Source organism: Neovison vison, chromosome 1, assembly GCF_020171115.1.
Source record: "Neovison vison isolate M4711 chromosome 1, ASM_NN_V1, whole genome shotgun sequence".
NCBI lineage: Eukaryota > Metazoa > Chordata > Mammalia > Carnivora > Mustelidae > Neogale > Neogale vison.
In genome coordinates, this window is record NC_058091.1 from 95,978,196 (window position 1) to 95,995,550 (window position 17,355).

The window sequence follows — 17,355 nt, forward strand, 5'->3', positions numbered from 1 at the left end:
TTGGTCTCTTTTGTTAATCACCCTATTTCAAGATCCCTAATTAAACACCTGAGACATTTTTCAATAAATATTTGTTGGATGCAGGAATGAAATGCACTACATTGTGAAGAGTATTATGAAAGAAAATACAAGGAGCTATGAGAGAGAATGGGGTGAATTCTTCAGATTAAATGCACAGAGGAATGTCTTGGATAAAATGACATTAAATGTGAAGAAGTTATTCTAGCAAATAATAAAAGGATGACTCGTCCAGACAGAGCTAATAGCAAACACAAATGCCAATAGGTAAGGAAAACCTTAAGGAACTTGAGAGAATTAAGTAAGGTCGTTGATCATTATTGGAGCATAAGAACTAAAAGAGAGTGGAATGAAGTGGGATTAGAAAGGAGTGTTTAAAAAAATCATTCTACTTCTTACAGATTGGTGTAAAGGTATAAATATTATCTAAATACTTAAGAAGTTGACAGAAAGGTTTTGAAAGTAGACTAATTGAGAAGCATTTCTCATTAGAGGATAGGAAATGTGCTCCAAAAATAACATCCAGGAGCTACATTGGTGGTCTTGAACCTCTCTTTGCTTTCCCTTTACCCCATAACTATAACTGTCCTTGAAATAATTTGTGAATCCTGACACTGCATAAGGATGTGAATCTAATATGACAATCCAATTATTTGTGAATCTGAAAGGTCTATGAAAAAGATAAAATCAAATATTTAGCAATGAAATAAAGGAATTGACACTGGGTAAGGGAGTGGCTGAGAAAGAATAACCAGATAATTAGGAGAAAAATTTTCCAAGCATTATAGAGCCAAGAAAAAAAAAAAAAAAGGTGTTGTTGTTGTTGTTTTAAATGCATTTTTTATTTTGGAGTACTTTTAGATTTACAGAAACTTTGCTAAGATAGTACAGAGAATTCCCATATACCCTTCACCCAGCTTTAGTTTCCCCTAATAATCATCATCTTGCATTACTCTGGTATTTGTCAAGGGTAAGTAATGGGTGTTACTATCAAAACCAATTCAGACTCTATTCAGATCTCACCATTTTTTCCCACTAATGACCTTTTTGTGTTCAAGGATCTGATCCAGGAGACCACACTCCATTTAGTTCTCATGTTTTCGTAGTCTCTTCTGGCCTGTAATGCTTTCTCGGAATTTCCTTTTTGCTCATGATTTTTGCATGAGCAACAGATAATCATGGATTATGTTATTTTTTAATCCTTTGTATGAAAGAGATTTCTGTAAAATAAAAAGTAGATCCAAGAGAAAAAGCCTTATTATTTGGAATAAAATTTATAGCTAACACGCTTACATCTGTGCTAATGTCAAATCTAAGTAGATGATGCCGTTCTCCTTCCCTTAGCCCTGCTCAGTCTGTATTGGCATTTAGTAAATTTTGTCTTCACATTCGCAGGAAGCCTTGCAATTTTTCTTGACAAAATCATGTTCACAGCTATAGTTTTTCTTCAACACATTACAGTTAGAAAATTCATTTTTATGTTCACAACTGTTGGCTGGAATAAAAACAAAGAAATTAGTCAGTTCATTATTGTTTTCCTCCATAGCAGCAATGCAAACAATAAATTCAATGTAAATGGGGAGAAGACAATTGAGCAAACAAGTTGGTATAACACTATGATGTAAAGGGACACATTAATCCATCACTTCTTTTAAAATTTGAGCTTTCTGGAATGTTTCTAAAATGAATTGACATATTTTCTTTTCTCAGAATATAAAGTAAAATAAACTTAAATGAGTTTCTCTACAATTACACTGTCCAAAATTATAAATTATAACCTCTAACCAAGTGGTTGTTTAAACATAAGCTTAAATTAATTAAAATTACATAACATTAAAAAACAAATTTTCAGGTCACTGGTGATACTTGTTACACATCAGCACTCAATGATCAATTTGTCTAGGGGTCGGGGCGCCTGGGTGGCTCAGTGGGTTAAGCCGCTGCCTTCAGCTCAGGTCATGATCTCAGGGTCCTGGGATCGAGCCCCGCATCGGGCTCTCTGCTCAGCAGGGAGCCTGCTTCCTCCTCTCTCTTCTCTGCCTGCCTCTCTGCCTGCTTGTCATCTCTCTCTGTCAAATAAATAAATAAATAAATAAAATCTTTAAATTTAAAAAAAAAAATTTGTCTAGGGGTTACTTTACAGGACAGTGAAAATATTGAATATTTCCATTATTGCAAAAGATTTTACTAGACACTCTTGCTCTATCCAGACTTTAGTGATACTAGTCTTTCTTTCAAGAGAAAGAAATCATTATGAGAAAATGTAAATGTAAAAACAGGAAGGAATTTCACTATGATTATCAGACATTTCTACCTTGAAGTTCCTCATTGGCCACAAATTCAATAACTCTCAAACTAAATTCATCATTCTACTCCCAAGTGTGGCATTTCTTTGGAGTCACTCCCCAACTCCCAACTCAATTTCCCCAGTATCAGAGAAATGAAATTCCTAGTTACTAAATAATTCAAACCAGGAACTGGGAATCAACATGAACTCACTGCTTTTTACTTTTTGTCAGCATTTACCAAGTACAAGAAACAAACACCGGTTTTGCTACTTCCTTCCTATGGCTCATTACTGTCCATTTCTCTTCATTACGTTTGTCCTAATGCAGTAAATACATCCATTTGTTTTTTGAACCCCCATTTTCAACTGTCTCCAAGCTGGCTTCCATTCACTACTGCCAGATTTTCATAAAACACAATTCTGATCTCATTACTTTTCTGTTGAAAAATCTTTCAGTTGGTTGCCTCTTGCTAACAGGATAGATTCCAAACCCCTTAACAAATAGTATTCAACAGAGGAGTAAATATGTTCTTCTTTAATGGATGTACAGCTTTGATATCATTCAATATTCTGAACTAGAGCTACACAATTCACTCAGAATGGTGCAGATCAATCTAGTGAATGCATTTGAAAGGTAAAAATTTCAGTTAATGGGTTAGCTGCATTATTCATAATAATTTTTTTCAACTTAATTTAATTTTAATTTCAATTTAATTTACTTTTTTCAATTTAATTTGTGTTTGAGGTCAGCCTTAGTTTTATTTATATTATAATATTTAATTTTAACATTTAACTCACTGAATTTTACACATATATATATATGTTTACATTGCATTCACACTAGATATATTCACTTTTGGTGGCTTATGAGGTTTTTTCTTTTTTAAGTTAAATTAAATATAATTTTTTTTCAGTGTTCCAAAATTCATTGTTTATGCACCACACCCAGTATTCCATGAGATATGTGCTCTCCATAATACCCACCACCAGGCTTAATAATTTTGATAACATATCACAACTAAACAAAAATACCAATTCTTTGTATTTAAATCCATTAACACTAAACATGAAATACTATATGACACTAAATTTAATCTTTTGCTATAATATTTTGAGACTTTTGTGAGTTAATAATGCTATATGCAGATTTGATTGTCATTTTAAAAGTATGTAAAAATTACTAGCAAACACAAGTGTGAGTGCTTATTAAATTAAACTTGAAAAAAAGTAAACTAGATTATTCTAAGTATACTGTGGGGAAATGAAGAACTTAGTATGATAAACTCATTAATTATATAAAGACAGGTGTCTGAACTGATCTGTGTCTGTTCTCATACTGTTATATCTTATACATATTTTCTCTTTATAAAATCTTACTTTTGATTTAATTGCATTAACTTTGATAGAAAAAAATATTTAATTGCAATGGATTATTTCCATAGAAACATTTTTATATATGCCCATATGTAACAAGTGCATATATATTGATGGTAGATGTTTTTTTAGGTTACACGTGGTAACAGGAATTTCATTGCAAATAATACATAGATACTGTGTAAAATTTTTGATTTGACACATCTATTGCATACTTTTATTTTTGTCTTTTGCATGAAGACATTAAGTTGGTTATAATCAGAAGCTTTCCTAGTTCTTAAAAAAAATTTTAAAAAGGGTCTATAGCTTTTATGATACTGAGGTACGTTCCTTCTATCCCTACCCTGTAGATAGTTTTTATCAAGAAACAATACTGTATTTTGTCAAATGCTTTTTCTGCATCTAGTGAGAGGATAATATGGTTTTTATCCTTTCTTTAATTAATATGATGTATCACACTGATTGATATGCAGATGTTGAACCCTCCTTGCAACTAAGAAATAAATCTCACTTGGTCTGGTGAATAATCTTTTTAATGTACTGTTGGATGCTATTTATTAGCTAAGGTCTTGGTAAGAATTTTTGTATCCATGTTCATCAGATGATGCTCTATGTAGACAATCCAAAAGACTCCACCAAAAATTTGTTACATATAGGAATTCAGCAAATTAACAAGATATAAAATATTGATTTTGTTGATTTATTATTCCTATTTCTAAGCCCTAAAAATGAGGCAGAGGAAAGAGAAATCAAGGAATTCATCCCATTGAACTGGACCAAAAAACCATAAGACATTTAAGAATAAACCTAATCAAAAGGTAAAAGCTCTGTACTCTGAAAACTAGAGAACACTTATGAAAGAAATTGAGGAAGACACAAAGACATGGAAAAACATCCCATGATCATGGACTGGAAGAACAAATATTGTTAAAATGCCTATGCTCCCCAGAGCAATCTACACATTCAATGCGATCCCTATGAAAATACTATCAACATTGGTCACAGAGCTGGAAAAATAATCCTACAATTGGTATGAAACAGGAAAAGACCCAGATAGCCAAAAAAAAAGTGTTGAAAAAGAAAACCAAAGCTGATGGTCTCATGGTGCCAGACTTTAAGTCTTATTACAAAGCTGTTGTCATCAAGACAGTATGGTACTGGCACAAAAACAGACACCTAGATCTATGGAACATAACAGAGACTCAGAAATGGATCCTCAACTCTATGGTCAACTGATCTTTGACAAGGCAGGAAAGAATATCCAATGAGTGGGGGGAGACAGTCTCTTCAAAAAATGTTGCTGGGGAAACTGAACAACCAAATGCAGAAGAATGAAACTGGACCACTTTCCAATATCATACATGAAAATAGACTCAAAATGGATGAAAGACCTAAAGTTAAGACATGAATTCATCAAAATTCTAGAGAAGAGGCAACAACCTCTTCAACCTCAGCAACAGCAATTTCCTGCTAAACACATCTCCAAAGCCAAAAGAAACAAAAGCAAAAATGAACTACTGGGACTTCATCAAGATCAAAAGCTTCTGAACAACAAAGGAAACAGTCAGCAAAACTAAAAGACAACTGATGGAATGGGAGAAGATATTTGCAAAATATGTCTTATCAGATAAAGGGCTAGTATCAACATGAACTTATCAAATTCAATACCTCAAAACCAAAATCCAGTCAAGAAAGGGCAGAACACGTGAACAGATATTTACCCAAAAAATACATAGAAATGGCCAACAGACATGAAAAAATGTTCCACATCACTTGGCATCAGGGAAATACAAATCAAAACTACAATGAGATACCACCTCACACAGGTCAGAATGGCTAGAATGAACAAATCAGGAAACAGCTGATGTTGGCGGGAACTCTTTTTCACTGTTGATGGGAATGCAAACTCTGGAAGACAATATGGAGGTTCCTCAAAAAGTTAAAAATAGCGCTACCCAATGACCCAGAAATAGCACTACTAGGCATTTATCCAAAGTCTACAAACATAGCTATTCGATGGAGCACATGAACCACAATGTTCATAGTAGCAATATCCTCAAAAGCCAAACTATGGAAGGACACCAGAAGTCCATTGGTAGATGAACTGATAAAGAAGATGTGGCATATATATCTATATATATCTATGTATATAGATATTTATATTAGAATATAACCCAGCTATCGAAAAAAACAAAATCTTGCCATTTGCAACAACATGGTTGGAACTAGAGGGAATTATGCTAAGTAAGATAAGTCAATCAAAGAAAGACAGACTATATGATTTCACTCATATGTGGAATTTAAGAAACAAAACAGATGAACATAAGGGAAAAGAAGGAAAAATAAAGTAAGTTGAAAACAGACAGGGAGGCAAACCATAAGAGACACTAAACTCTAGAAAACAAACTGAAGGTTCCTGGAGGGGAGGTGGGTGCAAGGACGGGGTAACTAGACGATGGGCATTAAGGAGGGCCCTTGGTGTAATGAGCATTGGTCACTATATGCAACTGATGAGTCACTAAATTCTACCCCTGAAGCAAATATAATGTTAATTAAATTGACTTTACATAAATAATTAAAAAGATAAGAGTCACCCATAGAGAAAAAAAAGAGTTAGGTTATTTTATTACATATATAAACAAATAAATGACATCAAACTTACTGCAGAGTCCATTGACACAGTGATGAGGACAGCTGGCACAAGTTTTTCCTTTCAGGTAAGGGGTATTTATCTTGCTAATAATATTACCACTGAAATTTGAAGTACAAAAGGTCAAACATTTTTCATTTTTCAGTTTAGTTTATATTTCCAGGGTAGCATCTATCACCATATATACCTGAATATTTGGTCACTGTTTTTCATCATATCAAGTAACTGAAAAAGTAAAATTCTCAGCATGTACTCAGGTATCAGTGTAAAGAAAAAAACTGACACATTCACTCAGGTCCTTGACCATAATTTCACAGCCTGAACAACTGAAATGGGATTTATAGGGTCTAAAATATTCAGAGTCCATTTTAACATGACATTTTTTCTTCCCCAAAAGATTTGGTCAGATTGCTAAATTAGTGAACCCCGAGGTGATGGATAGTGATAAAACATATCCTTTAGAGAGAGATCACAACTTGGGAGCAAACGGGTTGCAGTATGTAAATGCTTAAAGTTACATATAATTTTATATTAAAAATGATAATTTCTATAATATGAGCTAAGGAAAGCAAAGCACCTGGATAATTTTGGCTTCAAGATGGTGGTATTGAGGGCACCTGGATGGCTCATTGGGTTAAGCCTCTGCCTTTGGCTCAGGTCATGCTCTCAGGGTCCTGGGATTGAGCCCTGCATTGGGCTCTCTGCTCAGCAGGAAGCCTGCTTCCCCCCTATCTCTGCCTACTGCTCTGCCTACTTTTGATCTCTCTCTGTCAAATAAATAAATAAAAGCTTTTTTTTTTTTCTTTTTTTTTCTTAAGATGGAGGTATTGATTTGGGGTACCTGGATTGCTTAGTAGGTTGTCTGCCTTCGGCTCAGATCATGATTCCAAGGTCATGGGGTCAAGCCCCATATCGGTCTCCCTGCACTGTGGGGAATCTGCTTGTCCCTCCCTACTTCTTGTTCTCTCTCAATCACTCTCTCAAATAAATAAAACGTTAACAAAAAGATGGAGGTAGTGATTTTAAAGTAGTTTTTGATGTGTGTTTTTGGTAGTAGGGATGCTTAAAGGTTTTTGAATGTCTAGAGGATTTGTGTGTGAGATTTTAATGCTTACGAAAAATGGGAATGTTAGAAAAAACAGGTTTTTTTTAAAGATTTTATTTATTCATTTGACAGAGAGAGATCACAAGTAGGCAGAGAGGCAGAAAAAACAGTTTTATTAACACTAATCACTAATGTATATTGGTCTTACAATAACTAACCTACATCTCATTGATGAATATTATTCAAGAGAGTCAAAGTCTCAATAGTACCAAGTGGGCCAAAAATACAAAGCCATACACCTGAATCTCACTCCCTGCACAGAATAACCATGTGTGAGCCCCTAGAAAATCGTGAAATAAGACACAAACATGTTCTGGAATTTCTCTCATTCCTGCTTTGCCTCATTATTCACTCCAACTCTCACTTCAGATGACTGGCTCCAGATCCTCCTCTCTTAGAGCCAGCCAGTAAGTTTGGGTGCATTCTCCTAGGACCTCTCAATTCTTTTTCTTTTCTTTTCTTTTATTTATTTATTTTGAATTATTTATTTATTTATTTATTTGTTTATTTATTTATTTATTTTTAATTTATTTGACAGACAGAGATCACCAGCAGGCAGAGAGGCAGGCAGAGAGAGAGAGAGGAGGAAGAAGGCTTCCCCCCGAGCACAGCCTGATGTGGGGCTCAATTCCAGGATCCCGGGACCATGACCTGAGCTGAAAGTAGAGGATTTAACCCATTGAGCCACCCAGGTGCCTGGACCTCTCAATTCTTTCTAGTAAACCTTAATAAGTGCTTGCAGGAAAATGATATTGGAGGTCATACTTCTCACCCTGGAGATTCATATGCTCAGGTTATCTACAGTCTCAAATAAATCCTGTAGGAACCTTGGTTCTAGGGGTCCTCCTGTCTCCATTGGCAAGAAACGTCAAACATTAAAAGAAATTAATGTTAACAGAATTATTGAGATTAGATCTTCAGTATATCCACAGAATTTATTGTGAGTAAGTTCAGACATAATCCTTGATGAAATAACATATTTCCTGCTATAGATCAAGACCTTAAAGTATGGTTCATTATAGAGATTTTATGAAAATTTCTGAAAAATAAAGACTAGATTTTGTTCTTTTCTGGACCCTGAAGTACATTAAGGATCTCTTGAAAAACCTTTGAGCTGCAAAAGAATGAATAATTTGTGAGGTAATAATGTGACTGATTTTTTAGATAAACAGGACAAGGGATATTTTAGCAGGAGAAGCTAAAATCTCAATCTGCCATCCCCTACTTGCCACTCCACTACCATCACTTCTTAACCATCAAGCTGTCACCCTTCTAAAGTGTGAAGTTAGTGAGAATCGATAATATCAAATCTAGAGTATTGCTCATGGAATAGCTGTGGGATCAAGGGAAAGGCAACTGATAGAAAAGATGCCACTTTGAAACTGAGAAAAGAGAGTTTCAGATTTTATACTTGGAATTGAGAACCTGGTCTCTTCCCTGAGAAGTTGAATGTATCTCAAACTTAAAAGGCATTTCCAAAGATGTATTGCTTCTGGATGGACCCGGAAGGTATTATGCTAAGTGAAATAAGTTGAACAGATAAAAACAAATACCATATGAGTTCACTTATATAGGGATTCTAAAAAAATAATAATAAAAAAAATAAAAACCACAAATATACCATAAGTACAAGAACAAACTGATGTTTGACAGAGGGGTGGCAATGGGGGGGTGGGCAAAATAGTTGAAGGGAAGGGGCACTGGGCGGCTCAGTGGGTTAAAGCCTCTGCCTTCGGCTCAGGTCATGATCTCAAGGTCCTGGGATCGAGTCCCACATTGAGCTCTCTGCTCAGTGGGTAGCTTGCTTCCCCATCTCTTTCTGCCTGCCTCTCTGCCTACTTGTGATCTCTCTCTCTCTCTCTCTCTCTGTGAGATAAATAAAAAATCTTTAAAAAAAAAAGTTGAAGGGGAGTGGGAAGTACAGGCTTACAGTTATGGAAAAAGTAAGTCATGGGAATAAAAAGTAGAACATAGGGACTATAGTCAATAATATTACAAATAGTTGTAATAGCATTATATGGTGATGGTGATAGCTACAGTTGTGGTCAGCATAGCATAAAGTATAGACCTGGTATTATGTCATATACCTAAAATAATATGACATTGTGTATGAACTATGCATCATTTAAAAAAATTAAAAAAGGATTTATTCCTTTTCATTACTGAAATGTTTTATATTCTAGTTTGTCTACTATACAAGAATTTTAAAAATATTAAATTGCACATAGGATTATCACATGAAACTCTAAAGTATATACTTACGCAGGACAATATTGGCAAACATAGTAGTATCTTAGAGTTTTTTGATTGGGACAATAGGCAACCCCACATCCAACATGGTAAGAAGAATACCATACAACCTACAATTTCAAAAAGGAATATAGGAGAGTACATTAAAGAAGAGGTAAAATACTGCAAAAAATAGTAACAACTGTAACACTGAAATCATAGTTTGTAGCCAAGTTCATTTTGAAAATATTTGATACTATCATAGTTTGTTCCTTTTGAAAATATTTAATTCAGTTATTGAAGAAAATTGCAAATTTTAAAATAAAATGTCCTCCTTCTTAGGAAAACCACGATGTCTGAAACTTACTTTAATGTAGTTCAGATTAATAAAAAGTTTGCGGGGGGGGAATGTGAAAAAAAAATCTTAATGTATCTTTACTATTTTACCCATTTCTAATTTTGAAAAAAATATGGAGTATGCTTCCTTACCAAGAGTTTTGCAAGTGATGGAAAAAAAAAGACAACTCTAGATGAAGTACCAGCCAATGCCAGGGCTATCATGTCTATTTATGCTCTTACCCAAATTGAACATTGGACTTGGTCATAACTTAGAGATGCTTTCATGTTAGAGCATTTGTGGTCAAAGTATTTTCATTTTTTTGTCTTACCTGGGTGTAATGTCCAACAACTGCATTGGAACTCTTTGGTCCTACACCGTAGACAAAATCATGGTGCTCATCATACCAGTTTTGGATTGCATCTGACCAGGAAGCAGGGTAACTTGACATAAAGAGATTCTCACCACATTTTGTATCTAAAGATAAATGGATTATTCTTGAGGAAGCAATAAATCATGCAATGGCAAAAGAAATCAACTACATGGTTTCACTCATATGTGGAACATAAGGAATAGCACGAAAGACCAGAAGGGAAGGAAGGGAAAACTGAAGGGGGGGCCGGAGAATCAGAGGGGGGAGATGAACCATGAGACACTATGGACTCCAGTAAACAATCTGAGGGTTTCATAGGGGAAGAGGATATGGAGATGGGTATTAAAGGGGGCACATGTTGCAATGTACACTGGGTGTTATATGCAAATAACGAATCATGGAACACTACATCAAAAATGAATGATCTACTCTATGATGACTAACATAAAAATATAAAAAAAAATCAACTACACGCAAGGATGTTCCCTTCAAACACAATGTTTGTATTTATAATTGTAATACATAATTAAAAGGGCTTCTGTCCTTCTCAACTCTAAAGCTGAATGGAAATCAGATCTGTCTGGGGCACTGGGTAACCTAGTAGCTTAAGAGGCCGACTTTTTATTTCAGCTCAGTTCATGATTTCAGATCATGAGGTTAAGCCCTGCATCAGGCTCCCCACTCAGCAGGGAGTCTGCTTGGGGTTCTCTTACTCTCTCTCTCTCCCTCTCTCTCCCCCTCTGCCCCTCCTCCAGCTCATACTCTATCTCTCTCTCTCTAAAATAAATAAATCTTTTTAAAAAGATTTTATTTATTTATTTGTGAGAGAGAGTGGGAGCACAAGCAGGGGAAACTGCAGGCAAAGGGAGTAGTAAGCTGCCTGTTGAGCAGGGAGCCCGATGCCAGATTTGATCCCAAGACCCTGAGATAATGAACTGAGCTGAAGGCAGACCCTTAACCAAATGAGCTACCCAGGTGTCCCTAAAATAAAATTAAAAAATTATTAAAAATCTTATTACTCAAAAATATTGTTTTTTAAAAAGAAGGCTACTTCTCCACATTGTAATGATGCCTATGTTCTTAGCTCTGTACTGTAAATTCTCAAAAAGCAGTGACCAACTTTCATTCTTTTTCTCCACCTCTTGTCCACCCTCATCGGAGTTTTTTCACATATTGCATTTTGTCTAAATGTTTATAATTAGGATTTTTGTGTGACCTTCCAAAAAGAGTTCTACAGGCAGTCTATAAGAGCCCCAATTAACAGGCAACTGACATCAGGAGGGATGGCAGATTTCAAAGCTTTTGGATTCTCTCTTAATCAGTAAATCAGAATGTCATAAGGCCAAATCTTCCTCAGAGAATTAGCCAAGAAGAGCCTTGTAGAAGGTGACATCAGCAATATGGGGGAGTAGGGACCCCTGGACTCTCATTTCCCTAACACACTGATCCAGTAACAATTTCCAAATAAATTGCCCTTTGTGGAAAAACTAACTGAAAGACTCCTAGACCATGGGAGAATATGAATGCAGACTCACTGAAATCTGTAGGGAAACTGGGACACCCTTTGCTAGAATGCCTACCCTCAGCACAGTGCCTCCCTTATGATCAGGAAGAGGTCCCCTAGCTCCCAGTGTCTCCCAGGGGGAAGGAAGGAGTTGATTCCAGTGTCCAACATCCCAACCTTCCCTAAGGAAACTCCCGATGGCTTGCTTCTGTCTTGATGGTTTTAGAGCTCTGACAGTCAGGCACAGGCTACCCTACCTGGAGAAAATGGAGATGATGGCTTGAGCTGGTAGGTACCATACCTCCTCCCCTTGGCTCAGCACAGAGCAAGCAAATGAATAATCTTAGTTCTCAGCTTCCTCCTGGGGAAGCAAGGAGCTGATTGGTGGGTCCAGGCCTCTAATTTCTCTAATGCTGTCTAAAGAACTGACATCTGTCTTGCCAGTCTTGGAGCTCTGAAGTTTTTTGCACAGTGTTGCTCCCTGAGGGGTAGCAGAAATGGTAGGTTGGATTGGTAGATGCCATAGCTCTTCTCTCCAGTTCAGTATAGAACAAGCCAACACCACTGCTGCCTGTTTCTCCCAAGATTAGGGTAGATTTGGTCTATGCATTCAATGTCACAGATTTTCCAGAGGCTATCCCAAAGACTGCCAAAAACTGTCCTTGCTTCTCTGAGAACGCTAATAAGATCTAGCATAATCTAGCTTCCTGGGGCAAATGAGAAGAGATAGAGATTTGGGTTCACAGTTGCCTCAGTTTCCCTTCCTAGTTCAGCACAGAATGAGCAGATTTAAAAAAAAAACAAAAAACAAAAAACCACAATTTCAGCCTCTTCCTGAATAGGAAAAGAGTTGAATGAAATGCCCAAAAATCTTTTTCAGGGGGCTGCCTGAGAAACTGAGTACAGATCTTTTCTGATCACAATGAACTTGAATATATATTTCTTCAAGGAAGATGTACAACTTGAACAATACGTATATAAATGGCCTTGGGTAACATGGACATTTTAACAACATTGGTTCTTCTCAATGGGCAAAAAATACTTTCTTCAATAAGTAATGATGAGAAAATTGGACAGATACATGCAGAAGAGTAAATTTGGACCTCTATTTTATAGAACTCACAAAAATTAACTCAAAACAGATTAAAGATTTAAACGTAGGACTTGAAACTGTCAACCTCCTCGAAGAAAATATAGGGAAAAACCTCTTTGACATTGTTCTTAGCAATTCTTTCCTGGATAGGACACTAAACGTTCGAGCAACAAAAGCACAAATAAATAAGTGGGCCTGAATAAAACTAAAAAGTTACTGCACAAAAAAGAAAAAAATCAAGAAAATGAAAAGGTAACCTATGGAATGGGTGAAAATATTTACACAGCATATAATTGATAAGGAGTTAATTTTCAAAGTACAAAAAGAAATCATATAACCCAACAGCCAAAATTAACCCCATTTTAAAATGGGCAGGGTTTTTTTTGTTTATTTTTTCTATTTTTTATTTACCACTTCTTATCTAGCATTTTATTTTTATTTATTTTTATTATTTCATTTTATTATTTCCAATGTAGTTAACATACAGTGTTATATTAATTTCAGGTGTGCACTGTAGTGATTCAACAATTTTCTCCATCACTCTGTGCTTATCACTAATGCCCTCCTTCATCCCCTTCACCTATATCACTCCTCCTCCCACCCACTTCCCCTCTGGTAACCATCAGTTTGTTCTCTTATAGTTGAGTCATTTTCCTGATTTGTCACTCTTCTTTTCCTTTGCTTATTTATTTGTTCCTTAAATTCCAAATATGAGTGAAATCATATAGTATTTGTCTTTCTCTGACTGATTTTGCTTAGCATTATACTCTCTAGCTCCACCATGTTGTTCCAAATGGCAAAATTTCTTTTTTTTTTAATGGCTGAATAATACTTTATCATATGTTTGCATGTGTATATATACATCTTTATTCATTCTGTCCTATCAATGGACACTTGGGTTGCTTCCATAATTTGGCTATTATAAAATAATGCTGCTATAAACATAGGGGTGCATGTATCCCTTTGAATTGGTGTTTTTGATATGTTAGGGTAAATACCCTGTAGCACAGTTACTGGATTGCAAGAAAGTACTATTTTTAACTTTTTGAAGAACCTCCATACTCTCTTCCACAGTGGTGGCATCAGTTTGCACTCCCATGAATGGTGCATGAGGGTTAATTTTTTCCCACATCCTCTCCAATAGTTGTTGTTTATTGTGTTTTTTATTTTAGCCATTCTCGTAGGTGTGTGATGATACACCTCACTGTGATTTTGACTGCATTTCCATGATGAGTGATGTTGAGAGTCTTTTCATGTCATGGCTGGCCACCTGTAGGTCTTTGGAAAAATGCCTGTTCAAATCTTCCGCCTATTTTTTGAGCAGAAGACATCAAAAGGTATTTTTCCAAAGAAGACATACAGATAACCAACAGGTATTTGAAAAGGTGCTCAACATTATTAGTCATCAGAGAAATGTACATCAAAGTCACAATGAGATCACCTTACACCTATTGTGATGTCTATTATGAAAAAAAGAAAAAAAGAGACAAGTGTGATGGTGAGGATGTAGAGAAATCAGAATCATGTACACTGTTGGTGAGAATGAAAAAATAAATGTAGCTACTGTGGAAAACAGTATGGAGTTTCCTCAAAAAATTGAAAGTAGAACTACAAAATGATCCAGCAATACCACTTCTGAGTATTTATCCAAAAGAACTGAAATCAGCATCTTTAAGAGATATTGACACACTCACGTTCATTGCAGCAGTAGTCAAAATAGGCAACATTTGGAAACAATCTAAATGTCCATGGACAAGTGAATGGATGACAAGATCACACAGACACACACACAGAGTGGAACATCATTCATCTTTAAAAGAAAGGAGGAAGTTTTGCAACATGTGATAACATGGCTAAAATTTGAGGACATGATGCTAAGGAAAATATACCAGCTACAGAGAAATTACTGCATGAATCCATTTATATGAAATATCTAAGAGTCAAATTCACAGAATCAGAGTTCAATGGTGGTGGCTGAGGATGAGGGAAAGGAGAAATGGGACTTACTAATCAATGAATTTCAGGTAAGCAAGGTAAATAAGTTCTAGGTATCTGCTGTACAACATTGTTCCATATAGTATTTTTAAAAATTGGTCAAAAGTGTAGGTCTCATGTTAAGTATTCTCACTACAATAGAACTTTTTAAAAAAGCATTGTTGCTACAATAAAAGTAATAAAAAATAATGAAATGTCTTGCAGCTCAGAAACATTTGCCTCTTTTCAGCTCTCACTTAGTATTCACATTTTGGTGCCTTGAAATATAATATCTAGATGCCGCTTAAAGAGAATATAAAGTATTCTTGGTACACAGTCTATGCAAACTACTTGACTATTATCAAAGAGTAAAAACTGAATGAACATACACAAAGTATTCATGATGATATTAAAAGTTTAAGTATTTTTATAACAGAATTCAGAAACTAGTCTCATAACTCAGTATATTTATGAATACAAAATAAGGAGATATTTAAACACCAAGCAGATCAATTTGCAAAAGGGCAGTGGTTTAGAAATCAATAAGCCTGACTTTCTCTGACTGAGTTATTTCACCTAGCATAATACCCTCTTGTTCCATCCACATCATTGTAAACAGCAAGATTTTATTCTTTTCATTTCATTCACTCATTCAAACACTCATATGTGGAATTTAAGAATCAAAACAGGCTAACACAGGTAAAGGGAAGGAGAAATAAAATAAGATGAAAACAGAGAGGGTGGCAAACCGTAAGAGACTCTTGACTATAGGAAACAAACTCAGGGTTGCTGGCAGAGAGGTGGTGGGGGGTTGGGGTAACTGGGTGATGGGCATTAAGGAGGTCACCTGATATAATGAGCACTGGGTTTGTACGCAACTGATGAATCACTGAATTCTACCTCTGAAATTAATAATACAGTATATGTTAATTAAATTGCATTTAAATAAGAGATTTTAAAAAATAAATCAATACACCTGGTTAACTTTTCAGTACATGACACGACTTCAGGATGTGCTCCTTGGTCTTTTTTCCCATGTCCCTAAGCTTGGAAGCCGGAGAAATGATGCTGTATGACTTGTTAACTCATGAGCTTGTTGAGAGGAACAAATGAAGTATTGCTTCAGGAATTATTTGCATAATGTAAACAGTCAAGAAGCCTAAAATACTTATAATTCTCCCTCCCTCTATAGATAGTTCGATTTTAAAACAAGCAGTATAAGCAACATTTATTTACTAAGTCTTCTTACAACATCCCAGAATGTTCTATTCTATTTGATTTTTCCAATGTTATTTTATTTGTTCATTCATTCAACAAATATTTACTCATTTACATACTGGTTTTTCGGTCCTCTGGCACACTGTGTTCTAAAGTGCACTTGTTTGCCCACTTTTGGGCATTTGCTGCTGCTTCTGTGCTCCATTCCTAAATGCCAAAAGAAAAAAAAAAAAACACTTAAAGCTTCAATTCCAATGAAACATATGCTTTATAATCTGATTGGTAGGTTGATTTGCATTACTTTAAAACTTCTTTAGCTATAGTAATTGTCGTCGGTATGATGAGGTCTTTTTGTTAGGGAGGTATGTGTGTTTATCTGCTCCAATGCCCATTTCCACATGAAGAGAAGTTCATAAATGATGTGTCTACTGAGAGAAACATCTAATACAATATCTGACAATTTATGATAGTACAGGAGCCACACCTAGGATTTTTAGTAATAGTTCTAGTCTAAACACTCACCAATATGTGAAGTCTTTAAATTATATTTCAATAGTAATAAACTGTCCCAGATTGCTCCCAATTCCACTTATAGCCCACCACATTCAAATGGGAGACATCTAGCATTTACACATTGTGTCTTGGAAAGTGGACTATTATTTACCCCAAATGACACTGATTTTTTTTAAAAGACTTTAAAAATTTATTTAACCAAATGATTTGTGGTTTTCTAAGTTTTACATTTTTGTTAAGTTTATTCTTAAGTATATAATTTTGATACTACTGTAAATGAAATTGTGTTTTCATTTCATTTTCAGGTTGTACATTACAAGTGTATATAAATACAACTGATTTTTTTCAACAACAGAACTCAATATTTGTATATATTGTGAAATGATCACAAGTCTCATTAACATCTATTGTTACGCATAGTTACAAATTTCTTCTTGTGATAAGAATTTTTAAGATCTATCCTCTCAGCAACTTTCAAATATACAAAATATAATAGTTCTAACTATTGTTACCATATTGTATATCACATCTTTAGGACTTATTTATAACTGAACTTTTGACCACCTTTCCCCATTTTACCCATCCCACATCCCTCACCTCTGGCAACCACCAATCTGTTTTTTTTTTTTTTTTAATAATATTTAAAAATTTTTTAAAATTTATTTTCAGTGTAACAGTAT

General features: G+C 35.1%; 1 protein-coding gene across 2 annotated transcripts in view; it reads right to left on the minus strand.

Annotated features, from left to right (window-relative positions):
* Nucleotides 1–858: 858 nt before the first annotated feature.
* The window catches only part of LOC122899648 (cysteine-rich secretory protein 2-like), a 28,560-nt gene continuing 12,063 nt past the window's right edge, over nucleotides 859–17,355 (minus strand). For both annotated transcript variants that reach the window (XM_044237573.1, XM_044237582.1), the window contains 5 exons: nucleotides 16,282–16,369; nucleotides 10,332–10,477; nucleotides 9,697–9,794; nucleotides 6,342–6,430; nucleotides 859–1,513 (listed from right to left, as the gene is read on the minus strand). In XM_044237573.1, the coding sequence (XP_044093508.1) occupies nucleotides 1,386–1,513; nucleotides 6,342–6,430; nucleotides 9,697–9,794; nucleotides 10,332–10,477; nucleotides 16,282–16,369 (549 nt within the window). In that variant the 3' untranslated portion in view covers nucleotides 859–1,385. The remainder of the gene's footprint in view (nucleotides 1,514–6,341; nucleotides 6,431–9,696; nucleotides 9,795–10,331; nucleotides 10,478–16,281; nucleotides 16,370–17,355) is intronic.